We start from the raw sequence: 16,435 nt of genomic DNA, 5'->3' as shown, positions 1-16,435 counted from the left end.
CTTGCAAGGAAACTTTTGATCCTCCCATTGCATTTTATCTCTCCTCTTTTTAACATTTAGGACTTAAAACAATTAAGAGTGAGAGGACATGTCAAAAGAAGCATATCAATAGAGTAACTAATTTTCAATTCCCACTTATTAACTCATGGCTTTCTAATACCTTATTCATTTTATTGTCTTTCAAGAATTCACACTTATTAGTAATGAGATCATCCCAAAAAGTTGTAAACCTAGCTTAGAAGAACTAAGAATACTCTTTTGAGGAGCATTTGAATTTGTTGTGCAAAGATGCTCGTGGAGGTATTTTACTCGCCATAAGATTGTTGTTTGCAGACATTTAATCAACTCATAGACAAAATCTGAGATTTCTCTCGTGGCAGATCGTTTAAAGGTCAGTGGAGTTGTCTATAATATGCCAGTGGGGGTAATATACACATAAAGAAATATCTCATTTTATTTAGTTGTTTTTGGCATGAATCCCAGTTACCGTAAAACAAGGTTCAATCAAATAACTAACTTTGAACAATACCTTTAATTCGATTATTAATTTCTATGGGGCTGAGTTTACTTCTAAGGATAAAATCTTAAGATAATTACTACAACACCCTAGTCATCATTGGAAGACTCTTTCTCATGTTCTACTTTATTTATTTATTTCTTAAATAAAGAGATCATGGCAATGCTTATAAGAGGATCGCAAACGATATCACAAATTAGATAGAATTTGAACAAGGGGCATCAAAGTTCTAACTTGTCTCTTATGGGGTCCAACATGAGCTAGTGTATCCCTCACATAAGTATGAACAAAACTTATCTAAATAATCATGTCAAAACAGTGGGATAAATGGTCGCATGACAACGCTATGAGATAGAGACTCTACGCATGCAAAAAAAGAGAGAGATTGCAGTTATCAAAAGAGAGTGTAAGAAGCGGTTACCTCCCTAGCTTGATTGAAGCGAGGGCGATATCATTGAGGAACATATAACCTCACCTTCTATGGACATTGACCTTTGCTTTAATGAATATTACTTGTTGTGATCCGGTGGTATCCTTCCTTATGAACCTGGTGGAAACAAAAGTAGAAGAGAAAACAAATATTTTCGTGGTTTTCAAAGTTTTCTAATTTTTATTTTATTTTGAGGCACGAAGGATTATCTCACAAGTGATGGAATCATGAGTATCATAGGATCGGTTCATCTAACAAAGCACCACACTTAAGTGAACAAACTATGTCTAAGAGGTGCCCCTCTTAGATTTGAATAAAGTACATGTGAGCATTGTTTAACATGGATTTAAAATATAGTTTATTTATTGCTTTTACCATGTAATTTAGAAAATTTTAACATGACTGATTTAATTGTATACTCTTTTTTTTTTGCATGGTGCACGTGATATTTTGTACTTCTAGATAACCATGCACACAAGAAAGAGAAATTAGGTGTGGAGTTTTTATTTCTCTTCCAAGAGTATTGATGTACATCAACAAGGGAACTAAATCTAAAGCAAAATATAAATTATTTCAAATGGTACAATGTGGAGTATAATTGACCGCTACAAGTTACACCGTACCACATTGTTTCTAGATTTGTGAGCATATATTAAATTATTTTAAGACCGTTCGCTAGTAAATAAATAGATTTTAAAGAAAGCAATTGGAACTATGGGCGTTCGAAAATTTAATTCGGCTCCCAGGTGCACATGCTCCCTTCACCAAAAAAATCATATTTCGAAGTGTCAATTTTTTTTGAAAAAAAAGTCTACATGTACATCTTCACAATATATGTGTCGTTCGTCAAGTTTCACGACGAACCATTATTTCTTGTGATCTATGTAAAAAAGAGAAAATTTATCTTGAAAAAAAAATACTTTTTAGCGCTGAATTTTGCCTTTTTTACACATTTACGTGACATGAAACGACTTTGTGAGTGCGTAGCACGTGAAGCTGTATGTGCGATTTTTTTTATTTTAGTTCTTTTTAAATTTTAAAATATATATAAGTTGCATTTCAAAATAGAGTGAGCTATGCTTCCATGTTCAAAACACCACCCTAGACCTCGGGTCTTTCAAACAGAACAAATAAAAGACCTCTCTCTCAGAAAAAAAAAAGACCTCCCTGGTTTGGGTCCGGATAAGTGGTCTGGCTGGACCCTCTCGTTCGTGCTGCGTTGTCACTCGATCGCTCCACAAGTTGGCCTGGCCCCAACCCCCAGATGCCCTGATTGGCTGATCACGTCCTTCTCCGCTCACTCAGTCACATCTCCGAACCCACAGCGGCCACGCACGCTCCTCCGCCAACGTCGGCGCCGCGGCGAGGTGAGCCCAAACCCTACGATCCGCTCCCTTCTTCCTCGTCGTGCTTCGACCCCTTCCCCACCTTCTGTTTCAGCGGCATTGGACTGATCCGTGTGGACTGCTTGGAACCCTAGGTTGGCTGGTGACGGCGCGCGCGGTCGGCAGGCAGGCGCGCGGGTGGGCGGCCGCGGCGGGCCGCCATGTACACCAGCGACAGCGAGGCCCCTGATGGGTACGTGATCCCAAATCTTCTCCCCCTCACTGATTTCACCCCCGAATTTTCCGTACCCACGAGGCCACGATGGTAGCGATAGGTGCTGCTCTGACGATGATTTTGTATGCCCGTACTCGTGCTCCGCTCTGCGATTATTGCTTGTGCGCTTGAACCATGTGCCTCGTGGCAGCGTGAAGACGACTGGGACGAAACGTACTACGAGTTTGCTATCTCAAGATGGTTAGGACTTGGCTAGGCACAAGGCGCGCGCAGAGTCTGGATTCACTGATTATTAGCGTCCAGTATGTACTTCGGCCACAGTACATATCCGTGGTCGCAGTATCTTAGCGAAGCAAACTTCAGATCTGCGAGGTTCTGTGAACTAATAGCAGCGGCAGCTCCTGTGGGTTGGCAATTTTCCTTGTCCACATGGTTAATTACATGGATGCAAAACTTATTTTTCTAGTTGACTTAGACGTAGACAGGCTTTGGCTTCTGTTGCACGTGGACAGAGCTGGACTAGAATATCTATGAATTCAACATTTTTTAAGAGATTTGGCATCTGAGTTCACATCTGCATGCTTGTCTATGTGGATACTTCGGAAATGAACACTACTCTTTATTTTCTGACAAATGGAAATATGCTGTTTCGTGTTGCTCAGTTGCTGTATAGCTTCGATATATCTGGAATCTGTTAATTGTATATGCTCCCTGTCATCTTGTAGCAACGGAAAACTGCAAGATGCATTTATGATGCATATTATTGTGGTGTTGCTTCAATGCTATATTGTTTTTCTAGATAAAACTGACCACATAACTCGAAGACATATCGGAATCAAATCTACACTCTTAAAGAATGGGTTCGGCAGTTAAGTTATGCTGCTTTGGGCATGCATATGCTGAATAATTAATCATTAAGTTTCATCAATGGCGTGTTTATTTGGCTACTTCTGATAAGAGCTTTGGCATCTGAGTTCACATCTGCATGCTTGTCTGTGTGGATACTTCGGAAATGAACACTATTATTTATATTTTAAGAAATGGAAATATGCTGTTTCATGTTGCTTAGTTGCTATATAGCTTCGATATATCTGGAATCTGTTAATTGTATATGCTGTCTGTCATCTTATAGAAATGAAAAACTGCAAGCTGCATTTATGATGCATATTATTGTGTGTTGCTTCAATGCTACTAACTAGCCTTAAAAAATGACCACATAACTCGACACTCTTAAAAAATGGGTTCGACAGTTAAGTTATGCTGCTTTGGGCATGCATATGATGAATAAATAATCATTAAGTTTGATCAATGGTGTGTTTATTTGGCTCCTTCTGATATGGTTCTGTGCACTTTGTTAACTACTAGCTCCAGTTTTTGTACAGGCTAGTTAGTCCTGTGAGCTATCCGTACGTTCCTGCACTACGGTACCAGTACTTTCATCTCGCCAGCTAACCTGCACATATATGAATGATCATCTCATTGGATAGGATACGAATTATGAGGTGTTATTTTCGATCACAGATTTTGAACTTTCATGAAGTTTAAATGCGTGTCTGAGGCATATACGATGGATTGTTTTGACAATATTGGAAAGCTTATATGCAATTGACTTTGATGATATTGTATCTTTGATATGACCACTGTTCAGAACAAGTTGCAACCTATCACGTTGGTGCTTTCATGTGCCGGTTGTTATCTGTCAGCTGGTGCTTTCATCTGTATGACTCAGAAGGCTCTTCAAACTTTATTGGAAAGATTATCAATGTTTTGGTCTTGTGCTTTCTTGATTATGTTTCGCTCTACTTCAGCCCACTATAGTGAAAATCAAATTACCTCAGCTACTTCATGGTTAAGTTCAGTGTTCAGACGATTTACCGAATGAAAATGACCAGTCGGCCCAGTGGATGAAATTGGTTGGTTGCGCTAGTTCAGTTTTCAGAGCCGATCTAGTGAATGAAATTGATCCACTGTACCAGATTTCCCTGCAAAATTTCCCTTGTGCACAAAAACGGTTGTTTAAGATTATTTGGTTTACTAATTATATAGCACAATACAGAATATGTGATTTACAGGTGTAGGTTTTTTTTATGATTCCCGAACAGGCCCTTAGTGTTTTTTGTTTTTCCATGTCAGTAGGTTTCACAAGGAAAGAGCTTCTGGGGAAAGAAATCAGAGTGCGGATAGCCTATTTCAGCAGCATACAACTGGAGTAGGTTCCGCAGCTTATCGGCAGGGGAGAGACAACGTGACCCGCCAGTCCAAGCTAACGTCTATGGATCCTCAGCATGTTCAGAATAGAGATGACCAGTTCGTCTGGCCCTGGATGGGTGTTCTGGTCAATGTACCTACTGAATGGAAAAATGGGCGCCATGTTGGAGAGAGTGGGAACCGGTTGAAGGAGAGGCTCTCGTGCTTTTGCCCTCAGAAGGTTATTCCTTTGTGGAATTATAGAGGCCACACAGGGAATGCTATTGTTGAATTTGGAAAAGACTGGATTGGCTTCAATAGCGCGCTTGCCTTTGAAAATCACTTTGAGTCAGAAGGATATGGCAAGCTGGATTGGAAGATGCGCAAGCATCGAGGATCAGAGATGTTTGGTTGGATTGCAAGAGCTGATGATCAGAAGTCTCCAGGGCCAATCGGAGAATATCTTCAAAAAAATGGTGACTTGAAAACTATCTCTGATGTTGAGGATGAAGAAACACGCAAAACCGACAAACTGGTAGCTAATCTAGCTGGCGAGATTGAGCTAAAGAGAAGGCACGTGGAAGAACTTAAATGCAAGTACAATGAGACGACCACCACACTTGACATGATGATGGAGCAAAAGGATCAGATCCTCCGTGAATACACTGAAGGTTTGTGTTGATCTCTTGCCATTTATATGTTCTGCAATGGTATAACTATCAGCATATGCATTTCTATCCTTTTTAACATGTTTGGATCTCATTTATTTAATGTTCTTTTGAACTGACTCTTTTACCAGAAATACACAGGATGCAGCAAATTGCTCGTGCCCATTCACAGAGGATAATTGATGAGAATCAAAAGCGACGTTCAGAACTGGAATCCAAGATGCAGGACCTTGACTCAAGATCCAAGCAGCTCGACGAGTTAGCTGCCCGTAGTGTCTCTGATAGAAGGAAACTTGAGCACGAGAAGGAAAAGGTCTGCAATGTCTTGTTTCTGTTATGACTTTATCTCATACAGAATTATGGAACTCTGTTTTCTATTCCCTCTTTTTTTCTTTCCCATTTAGGCAGGATGGTTGCTCGTTCCTGTGCGTCTTCGATCTTTACATAGCTGTTTATCTGTGGTGTCTATCATTGTATTTTGATTTCCACTGTACATTGTCTTTTCGAATAATACAGTGCAGAGGGTTTAGTACCATGGTAATTTGGGTAAAATGCAGGGCACATGTTCTTACTTAGTGAGTTCATGGTGCTGGGGACAAAATGTTGGACGCTGTTAGGTAAATTTCTCTTTTTTGGGATATGCGTATAACTTATGGGCTGTGTTATGTGGATGCAGAACGGTGTTAAAACAAATCACCTGAAGATGGCAACACTGGAGCAACAGAGGGCTGATGAAAATGTGCTCAAGCTTGTGGAAAAACACAAGGTTTAGGCCTAGTATAGTGTTTCACTTGATTTTTTTAACATGATTTATATAAGTGTCTTACTGTGAATAAATGGTGAAATGCAGTTGGAGAAACAAGCCGCTCTAGATAAGATTATCAAGTTGGAGCAGCAACTGGATGCCAAGCAGAAGCTCGAGTTAGAAATAAAACAGCTTCAGGGTAAATTGGAAGTAATGAAGCATATGCCAGGTGAGGAAGAATCTGAATCAAAGAAGAAAATAGATGAGCTCAGTGAGGAGTTACAAGACAAGTATGATGAAATGGATGGAATGGAATCGCTCCACCGTACTCTGCTTATCAAGGAACAGAAGAGCAACGAGGAGCTGCAAGATGCTCGGAAGAAGCTGATATATGTAAGTTGTCTTGTTGATTGAGCACTTGCACTTGTCCACTACTGTTTGCATAACATCCAGGATCATTATTGGTCTGTTGCATACTCTACAGGGTTTGCAGAATATTACAACTGGCCGAGCAAATATTGGCATTAAAAGGATGGGCGAGCTTAATCTGAAATCATTTGTAGTCGCTCTCAAGAGTAAATTTTCAATAGAAGATGCAGAAGTTACTGCTGCCATACTTTGTTCAAAGTGGCAGGCTGAGATTGAAAACCTAGAATGGCACCCTTTTAGGGTTGTTATGGTTGATGGAAAAAAAATGGTATGCATTTCTTTTCCTTTTCTACAAACTTTTTTCCCCATAATAACTTGTAAGATTGAGTCATTTGTACTTCCTTTTTGGAAACATTTCAATGTACATCTCTATTTATGAATAACTCATGGTGACAATTAGAGGCACCAAGTTTAATTACTCCCTTTTAGATTCTGAAACTAATGTAAAAAGGAAAAAGGAAATTCATGCATCAATCATAAACATGGAAAATACCTAGTATATATTGATCAAAGTTTATCAACGTTTCTGCCCAGAGGACGATTCCATCAAATAATCAAAATCAAAGTGAAGCATAACAAGAAGAAAAAGAGATCGTGGTGTAAGTCAATGATTCCCTGTATCATAGGGTATACGTTTTTTTCGGACCGCTATTGGTAGATGACAATTGAAAAAGTATATTACCATAGTACAAAAATCAGACTCATGGTAAGTGACCTGCTCTGGATATTGTTATGCTACCGAAAACCTGTTATATTTGTGTCTGTCTAAAAAATGTTTGGTAACATTACTAACCTGGATCCTTGCCCTTTTTCTTCATCTAGTACAAAAGTGTGTTCTTTCCCTGGTCCCCCATAAACGTGGAATATTAATTGATCTATTCCATGGGCTCAACGCTAATATATATACAGGTACAAACAAGGAGATAAGATAGTATTTTAACACAAAGGAAATACATAGTAGAGTCCTACTGCATTACAACTATCCCTCTGACAGCAAGCAAAGGGCTACATTTCCGTGTTCTGTTAAAGAACCCTGTTTGTCCTTTCATGCTGCATATCTAAGCTAGCACATGCATATTTTAAAATTAATCCATAAGCAGCTCAAATAGGTTGCATAATACTTTTTTTTTTTGTAAAATATGTAATTATTCAATGGATGCTTGATTGCTGAATCTTAAAATTTAAACATATACTATATGTATACTGATAATACCACTACCTAAGGTAGATTTACTGATGCAATGTCATACAAAAACATCTGTTACCTTGTTGTACTTGTAGAGTGTTCATCTGATTCATAGACCCCTTGCTACTTTAGTATTGGGAAGCAATTCTATTTAGATGTGAAGACCTTATGTTACTGTTAGCAGCTTCTGATTGAGATCTATACAATATAATCGAATAATATTGATTTTCTTTGTAATGAAGACTTCCTCTGAAGCTGATAGTCATGTCTATACCAATTATAGTTAATCGTCGTTTTTCAGTGTATCTACCATTTGCTTGTGGACCTATATGTGGAGCAATCAAACTTTTTTCCAATAGAATTCTTACAGCATGCACATTGAATCTCCTGATGTTTCTTAAGCTTCACTTGGCTCTCACATTGTTTGTGCGCTGACTACTCCTATTTTAAAAGTTTATGACATTTCATTAACTAAATTAGGCAAGTATATTGTGTTCTCTGCTCTTGACTCGTTTAAGTGCTGTAAGAATTGGTTCTGAAGCTTCTCATCATCTCTGCTCTTATAAGTGCTCATTTTTAGTTCTGTGCTGGGTAACTTGGATATATATATTGGGTCTTGTCCGTAATATGTTTTTCCTGAACTTTCTGCAATTCGCTTCTACGAAAGGCATGGGAAGGTCCTGTTGTAAATTTGCTATAGTTTCTGCAATGCTGTATTACCATATAATGAAATAGGCATGTCTTGAGTTGATCATAAGATGCATAAACATTTCCTGTTCAAAATATTGTGCTAAGCTGTGGTTCAGACAACATTTGTAGACTCTGCAGTTCGTCTATGAACACTTTGTTAAGCTAGAGGAAAAGATACTTGATAATGCTCATTGTCTTAGGCATATCCGTGGAGTGCACGTTTTTAAGTCATTAATTATTTGTTCATCTTTCATTTTTTAGGGTGGGAGACGTATTGTTATCTCATCGTGTTTGCTTTGGTGTAGGAACTTCTCTCTGAGGATGATGAGAAGCTTCATGCTCTGAAGGAAGAGTATGGTGAAGAAGTGTATGCTTTGGTAACGAAGGCGCTTCTTGAACTTAACGAGTACAACCCGAGTGGCCGCTGTGCTGTACCAGAGCTGTGGAATTACAAGGAGGGACGCAAAGCTACACTGAAAGAAGTCTTCCAGTACGTCCTGAGACAGTGGCGGGCGCATAAGAAGCGATGAACTAGATCCCTGAAGCACTGAACTAGGCAAGGTGTTGTGGTTTAGCATTACCATGTTACGACCGGGGCGGCTCTCGATGATGAGACAGCTAGAATGTTTTGTACTCCACGAGTTTTGCTGGGTTATTTTGTCTGTGGTGTAGTTTTGACGTGAGTGATGCGCACTCGAGACTATTGCAACGCGAGATGTTGCAGCAGATGCCATTTCCAGGGTGCAAATGATGTCTGAAGCAGCACCTGGTAATGTTGTTCTAGCAGACGAAGATTTTGGTACGGCACAGTTGATGTAGCAGCATTACCTAATGGGACAAAGCCTTTTTGAGAATTGCTACCATACAAGCAAGTAGGTCTGTTGGTAATACTACCATAAGTTGAACGGCTTATGCCTCTGTTTTGATTTTGATTTTCGAAGTGAGTTGTGTTAAGGGTATATGAGAGTGGCACCTGAACGTTCAAAAGCGATTACTTCAAGAGAGCTTAAGATCTTGTATGTGAAAATTATCAAACACTGCACGTACACAAGCATGACAATTTTGTTCCCTCTATTTTGAGTTTTGATAGAAAATGCAAAAGGACATTATTTCTCTGACACATGATACTTTTAGGAGACCGGCAGGTTGTGCGGCAGCACAAACCTCGGACGAGCCAGATTTGCCACGAATTCTTGTCACTCTTGACACGCACTCATACTTGCTCAGTTCATTCGCCCGTGCCATCTGTGCTCTTCCACTTGCTGGCCACCGCCTCCAGCGCCCTGCGAGCTGGCCCATCCGGCCCCAACGCCACGGCCACGGCGTCCCGCATCTCTCTCGCCTTCAACCTTGCCGTCTCTCCCTTCTCCCCTGTCATCAGCTCCTTCACGGCCGCCGCCACCTCCTCCTGTGGAACCACGCCGTCGCCCTCCCTTGCCTTCGGCCGCAGCGCCATCCCGGCCCTCTCTTCCAGCATCACAGCGTTCATCCTCTGCTCCGCGAACAGCGGCCACGCCGCCATCGGCACGCCGGCCGCCGCGCTCTCGAGCGTGGAGTTCCACCCGCAGTGCGACAGGAACCCTCCCACGGCGGGGTGGTTCAGGATCTCCACCTGCGGCGCCCACAGCGGCACGGCGATCCCCCTGCCGCTCGTCATCTCCACGAATCCTTCCGGCAGGTAGCTCAGGGGGTCATCGCCGTGGTTGTCGGCAGGCGAGTCGAGATAGCCCGCGCTGCAGTCCTTGTCGCTGGGGAAACACACTACCCACAGGAACCTTTGCCCGCTGGCCTCCAGCCCGGCTGCCAGCTCCGAGGTTTGCTCCACGGACAGCGCCCCGCCGCTGCCGAAGCACACGTACAATACAGAGCCGGCTGTATGGCCGTCCAGCCAGCGTAAGCAGCCGTGCTGGGCATCCTCCTCGGAGCACTGCCGGGTAATGGGACCCACTGGGTAAACCGGAGGGTAGACGCCGTTGTCGGATAGCTCCCGGAACGCGCTAATGGCCTCGTGCTCCATGCCGTCGAACGTGTTGACGATGAAGCCATCGGCGAGGAGGTATTGGCGCCCAAGATCCACCATGAGCGGGTATGCAGGGTTGCCGCGGTCTTGGATGGGCTCGATGAGATCGGCGCCGCGCAGCGGCACGCACCCCGGGAGGAGGACGGGCTCCGGGAGGTCCCGGTACTCGCAGGTGGTGGTCCTGTCTTGCTCCGGGAGGTAGAGAAATGACGCGAGCGCCATGAGGTTGGAGGTGAAGACGACGTAGCGGGGGATGCCGAGCTCCGCGGCGACCTGGAGGGCCGACGGGCAGAACACGTCCGCCAAGAAGGCCGCCACGCCAGCGGGGGCGTCGCTGAGGGAGCGCAGTAGCTCGCGGAGGTGAGGCAAGGTGCGACGGACGACGGTGATGAGGCGGGTCTCGATACGCGCGTGGTTCGGAAGGTCGTCGGTGGGCACTTCGGGTAGCGCGGTGGTGGTGATGGACGGCGGGAGGGAGGACAGGACGGAGGAGTACTGGGTCGGCGAGGAGTGGTTGGTGTAGGTGACGATCGTGGCAGTGAAACCGTGGTCCGCGGCGAGGCGCCTAGCAAGCTCGGCCACCGGGCGGAGGTGCCCGGCCCCTGCCCCGGGGCTCACCAGCAGGACGATATGCGGGGGTTGCGTCGCTGACATGATGTGTGTCTAATCGAAGTCTCCGTATTCCTGTGCCCTGCCCCTGCATGCATGCATAGGTGACATAGGTCGATGCATGCGAAGTCTCCATTATATAAGCAAGTACGGAAAAAAAAATATTTTCTACAAAATTCTAACTCATGCAAAAATCCTACGCGCAATCACATGAGGTTAGCAGCTGTGTAAGACCAAACCGTGGTTGGATGAAATGTGGTTGGATGTAAGGAGGGGGCAGTGGTTTGGGATTTTGGTGTCTTAGAAAGGCGTAAAATTAACAAGACATGTTTGGTGACTTCGTCAATCTCAAGATTCACTAAAAAAAAATTAGATACAGACTTTCGAAGACACTCACAGAGGTAAGATATGTGTGAGTTCATAGAGGTGCAGTGAGTATATATATGTATTTATGAGCGTATGCGTCTATACTGTGTTTCATTAAAAAAAAGAGCTTGACTGCCTTAATTATCAGCCTCGCAACGCTACACTGAATATGGTGTGCATACATAATTTGCAATTGGCTGCCTTTGCACATATGGTGTTAATATCGTATAGGTCTTGGAATATATGCATTCCACTTGATTAGTATTTTTCAGAATTGAGTAAGATGCTTATCGCCTTTCATGCTCTACCTTAAGCAAGAAGCTAGCTAGATAAATTTTGCTAAGCCGTAGATGCCATTTGTAGACCGTCCAGTTACTGATTCGATCTCAGGTGTCCTAATCTATTGCTATTATTCAACTTGGTGTTAATTTAAAGCCAGTATCATCGAGATGCCTATCGCCTAGACAAAAGTGGCGCAAATGGTATTGTCCTACCAAGTCATGTTTTAGTTTAGTCGGTTTAGATATACTAGTACAACATCACTATCCGTAAAATGTAATCATAAATTTTAGAGTGAATTCCGGTTTTTACCCCCTATTTTATCAATTTTGACACTGATTACCCCATTTAACCAATTTTTAACCTAATTACCCCATTTAGAAAAAGTTTTGCCAAATTTTACCCTCTTTAAAAAATTAGAGTGTTTTGACATGTGAGTCCGCGCCATCAGATCCATGTGGCGTCACCCGTATGCAGTTTTCAGCCTTCTGGTAAGATGAAAGAATTGGGTTTCAACTCTTGGAATAATGTGTATTATTAAAAGAAACGGGCCAATGGGAAATCTATGGTTGAGATAATAGATGATTCATGTGTGACGAAGATTCTAGAGGAGTTTGAACCCTATCTAGCCAAAATCCGCATATGTGTCACGTCACATGGACCAGATGGCACAGATCCACCTGTCAAAATGCTCTAATTTTTAAAAGGGTAAAATTTGGTAATTGTTTTCCTAAATAGGGTAATTAAGATGAAAATTTGTTAAATGTGGTAATTAGTGTCAAAATTGACAAAGTAGGGGGTAAAAACTGGAATTCACTCTAAATTTTATAGTTTATTGTGTCATACTTGATATTTGAATTATAATAATAAAAGGTGCCATCATAGTTTTACATTGATTTCAGAGTTTTTCTACCGAGTCTCCTTTACTTAGGTTTGAACTGAAAACTTGTTCTTGTGTATTTTGAAAAAAAAAATGAAACCCTGTCTAGGAGGAACTAGACACTTTTTGATATACTAGAAGCGGGACTTGGCGTGACAATTCCGAAATTCGTCCCTGACAGGAATCAAACTCTGGTCGTTAGGGTGCGCCACTGCGACCCCAACCACTGGGCTAAGCCCTTTGAATTTATAGGAACCTTACAAACCTCAAATAGAGTGAGGATTTTGACCACATCAATATTCATGGAAGAGAAAAAACTGGACACGAAGAAGCGGACTATGAGATCGAATGGCCGCCTGATAGGGTCCACGATGTGGCCATGAACACCGGCCGCTGAAAGTGCATGGAGCCTCCACGTGTGATTTTGCTAATTCATGATAAATCCTTATGAACTAATGTTTGTATTGAGTTATATTTGTAGGATTTATCCATAGAAAATGCTTGAATCATATGTAGCTTCAAGGTTACACGAAGAAGAAAATGAAGAAGATAAAGTAACAAGTATGTCTTGAAGAAGAAGATAGAGTGGGCTACCACGTATATCTTCAAGACATCAACACTATGGAAAGAAGAAATAAAATGCTAATTCGATATGAGACATCTTGGAGAGATCATATGCTTGAAGCTTGCCATATATATGGTGATCACGGATATGTGAAGATGTGTCGAAGAAGAAGCTCTCTCATTGTGGAGTATGGAGAGCAATCTGCAAGACTTCAACAAGCAAGCTCAATCAAGAAAGGCATTTCATCTTGAAGCGGTCAAGATCTTCATCATCTAGCTCAAGTGGAATATGCAAGGTCAAGGTTTATTCATAATATGGTTTCTTTCTTACCGGTCTTGTGACTTAGTTGGGAAACTGGTTTATAGGATATATGGCGTACTATCAAGAGGGCTCTCGAGTGAGTAACTCAATCATATCATTCGGAGAGAGTCCAAACCTTTGCATCATCTTTCTTGTCTGTTATTTGGTTCTCGGGCATGTTATGTTTTAGAGCTTGTTGTTTAGTCTCATGACAATCTCTAGTTCACCGAACATGAATTCCGCATGAAATACTTGTTGCGTTTTCGATATTAAAGTTTTTTCTGGTTTATCATATTGAGATGTTCACAAGTTCATGAAAAATATAAACCACTTGTTCTTAATATTTTCACTTTATGTGGGGTGTATATTTTCATCCTCTTTCCAACAAAATTGGTTTCACCTAAATCGGAGTTTCCTAACTCAAGTTGTTGCATTTTCAATATTGAAGGTTTTACCGGTTTGTCTCTTATATATATGACTTTCTTCATTTGGTTTTATCTTTCTTTAAATATTATGATTCTCTGCATGATCTTGTAGAGCTTTTTTCTAGCTTCGAAACGAGCCCAAGATCACCAAAATCAAGGTTCGGATGCTCAAGTTATGTCGTTTTTAGTGTGTGTTTTCTATTTGGCTAAAATGGCTGGACTGGTCCGGCCCATTTGTCCGGATTAACTCCAGATAAGGCAGTAATTTGGGCCAGACCTAGTCAGGGTAGCCCGTACGAGTCCGGCCGGCTAGAGTGGTTCGGCTAGGCCAGCCATTCCGGATAGCGGAAAAAAATTGTTGCGTGTTTTGAACGGTTAGAATCTATGGGAGCGGTATTTAAGGGGTCTTGTTCGTCCCCAAGTTTCTTGAGAAAGTTTTTATCTTCATTCTTGACTCTCTTGAGCTTCCTTTCTCCACAATCGCTCCATGATTTTTGCACCTATTTGAGGGAAAAGAGAGATGAGATCTAAATCTACATCTTCACCAATCAAATCCCTCTTTTTGTGAGGGGAACCCAATAGATCTTGATCTTGGAGAAATTTGGTGTTATATAGATCTGTTCTTTCTCTCTTATTTTTCCAATAGCTTTTGTATATTTGGTGGAATTTGCGAGTGAGGTTATTGACATTGCATTTGGTGCAACGGTTTGAGTAGTGCTAAGTTGCCTTCCCGGCACCACCACTATAATGAATGGCTCAAACAAATAGGAGATGAGAGAGCCCTTGATCCTTTCTAGAATGGAATATAAAGATAAGCTTGTTCTATGGGAAGGTCCTCCAAGAAAAAGAAAGAGTGACAAAGCTCAATCCAAAACATGAAAGCGGAATCACAACTGTCTCACGAAAGAAGGGTCTCAAGCAGTGTGTTCATGGTCACTCCAAACATCGGATTTTCGGCATATACTCTGGAAGAGTAGCTTTCCCTTTCCGTGCGCAGAGGGGATAGATTAAGTATTCATCTGCTGGCCCTCTGGGCTCTCCCTTCGGAGTTTCACGCTTATCAAAAGCATCCAAAAATCTCATAGAATGGTGACCGAGATCACCTTCACGGGAATCATCCTTTGAAAATTGGGGGAAGGGAACCAATCAAGTCACCAAGAAGTTCTCGAAACTTGGTTTAGTATTAAGGTTCTTCTCTTCCAGCGTTTAGTATTAAGGTTCTTCTCTTCCAGCCCCGGGCCCCTCTCTGATAAGGAAAGTTTTCAAAACGAAAAGAAAATGCCCGTGGTGATACATGGAGATGAAAGTTTGTGAGTATTTCTCTCGGGTGCTTATAGTTGGAGCTTGTTCCTCTTGGGTCTTTGGACCCTAGACGGCTTGGTGATCTTAATGGCATTCTTGGGGCCTCCAATTAAGTTGTGGAGATTCCTCAAGCGCGAGGCCTTCATGGCAATTTCTTAGGAGCCTCCAATTAAGTTGTGGAGATTTCCCCAACTTTGTACAGGTTTTACCAGATTGCCTCTTATAGATAGGTCAAAACTTTCTTCATTTAGTTTTACCCCTTTGTTGAACTATTATGGTTGTCGGCATGATCTTGTAGATATCTAAATTCGAATGAGAGCAAGATCATCAAAATTGGAGTCCGAATGATCAAGTTATGATGTTTTCAGTGGGTTTTTTCTGTTTGGCCAAACAAATCCAGCCATCCTAGACCAGTCCGGACCCTTGTTCCGGGATAATTCCAGAGAAGGCGGTAATTTAGGCCACATGTGGGGACCCCGGACTAGCTGTCCGAAATTCCCTGTTATGTATACAGTTCACGATCCCTTGATCAGTGCGCCGTGAACACATAACCGAACTGATATCAAATTACACCATCCATTACAAAGCGGAATAAGAAAATTACAACATGGTCACATGACCAATACTTACATAATAGCCTCGAAGGGCCTAACTAAACATCGGAGTAGCATCATCACTTCAAGCAGCAAGATACCCAAGTCATCCGCCATAACCCTACGAGCAACCGGACCGGGAAGACGTTCCTAGCTCGCATAGACGTCGTCAACTCCTTCTTCATCCATCGTGTTCCTCCAAGTCTGGCCAAGTAAATAGCCAGGGACAAAGCCGTGAGTACATTGGAATTGTACTCGCAAACCATCAAGATAGGTACTTTGCAAGAGTGCAAGATAACAAGTGCTAGTCTAAGATGACAAGAGGGAAGAGCTAATTTCTCTAGTGGAAATAGCATGTGGAAGAGAAATAGTTTCTCTTGTGGATATAGCATGTGAAAGAGAAATAGTTTCTCTTGTGGATATAGCATGTGAAAGAGAAATAGTTTCTCTTGTGGATATAGCATCCCGACATCTCAAGTGATGGGGACACTATGGTGGTCCTATGACATCTCTATATCTTTATTGAAGAAGATACTTGAAAGATAGACTACGATATCTCTATATCTTTAAAGAAGAGGTAGCGTTCCGACATCTCAATTGATGCGGGCGCTATGGAAGTCCTATGACATCTCTATATCTTTATTGCAGAAGAGTTAGCATACCGCCATCTCATTTGATGTGGAT

General features: G+C 42.0%; 2 protein-coding genes across 2 annotated transcripts; one reads left to right on the top strand and one right to left on the bottom strand.

The window, feature by feature from the left end:
* The first annotated feature begins 2,493 nt into the window (after positions 1-2,493).
* On the top strand, positions 2,494-9,344 carry LOC124663243 (factor of DNA methylation 1-like). Its single transcript, XM_047200968.1, has 7 exons — positions 2,494-2,525; positions 4,644-5,365; positions 5,494-5,675; positions 6,039-6,128; positions 6,213-6,500; positions 6,592-6,804; positions 8,718-9,344. Exons 1-7 carry the CDS (start codon positions 2,494-2,496, stop codon positions 8,940-8,942), a joined length of 1,752 nt encoding a protein of 583 aa, XP_047056924.1. The 3' UTR covers positions 8,943-9,344.
* Positions 9,345-9,518: 174 nt separating this feature from the next.
* LOC124667899 (hydroquinone glucosyltransferase-like) lies at positions 9,519-11,086 on the bottom strand. The gene has a single exon (XM_047205132.1). It carries the CDS (start codon positions 11,084-11,086, stop codon positions 9,641-9,643), a length of 1,446 nt encoding a protein of 481 aa, XP_047061088.1. The 3' UTR covers positions 9,519-9,640.
* Positions 11,087-16,435: the final 5,349 nt, after the last annotated feature.

Source organism: Lolium rigidum, chromosome 6, assembly GCF_022539505.1.
Source record: "Lolium rigidum isolate FL_2022 chromosome 6, APGP_CSIRO_Lrig_0.1, whole genome shotgun sequence".
Lineage (NCBI taxonomy): Eukaryota > Viridiplantae > Streptophyta > Magnoliopsida > Poales > Poaceae > Lolium > Lolium rigidum.
Note: the sequence above shows the minus strand (reverse complement) of the source record. Positions and strands in the feature narration are given on the sequence as shown.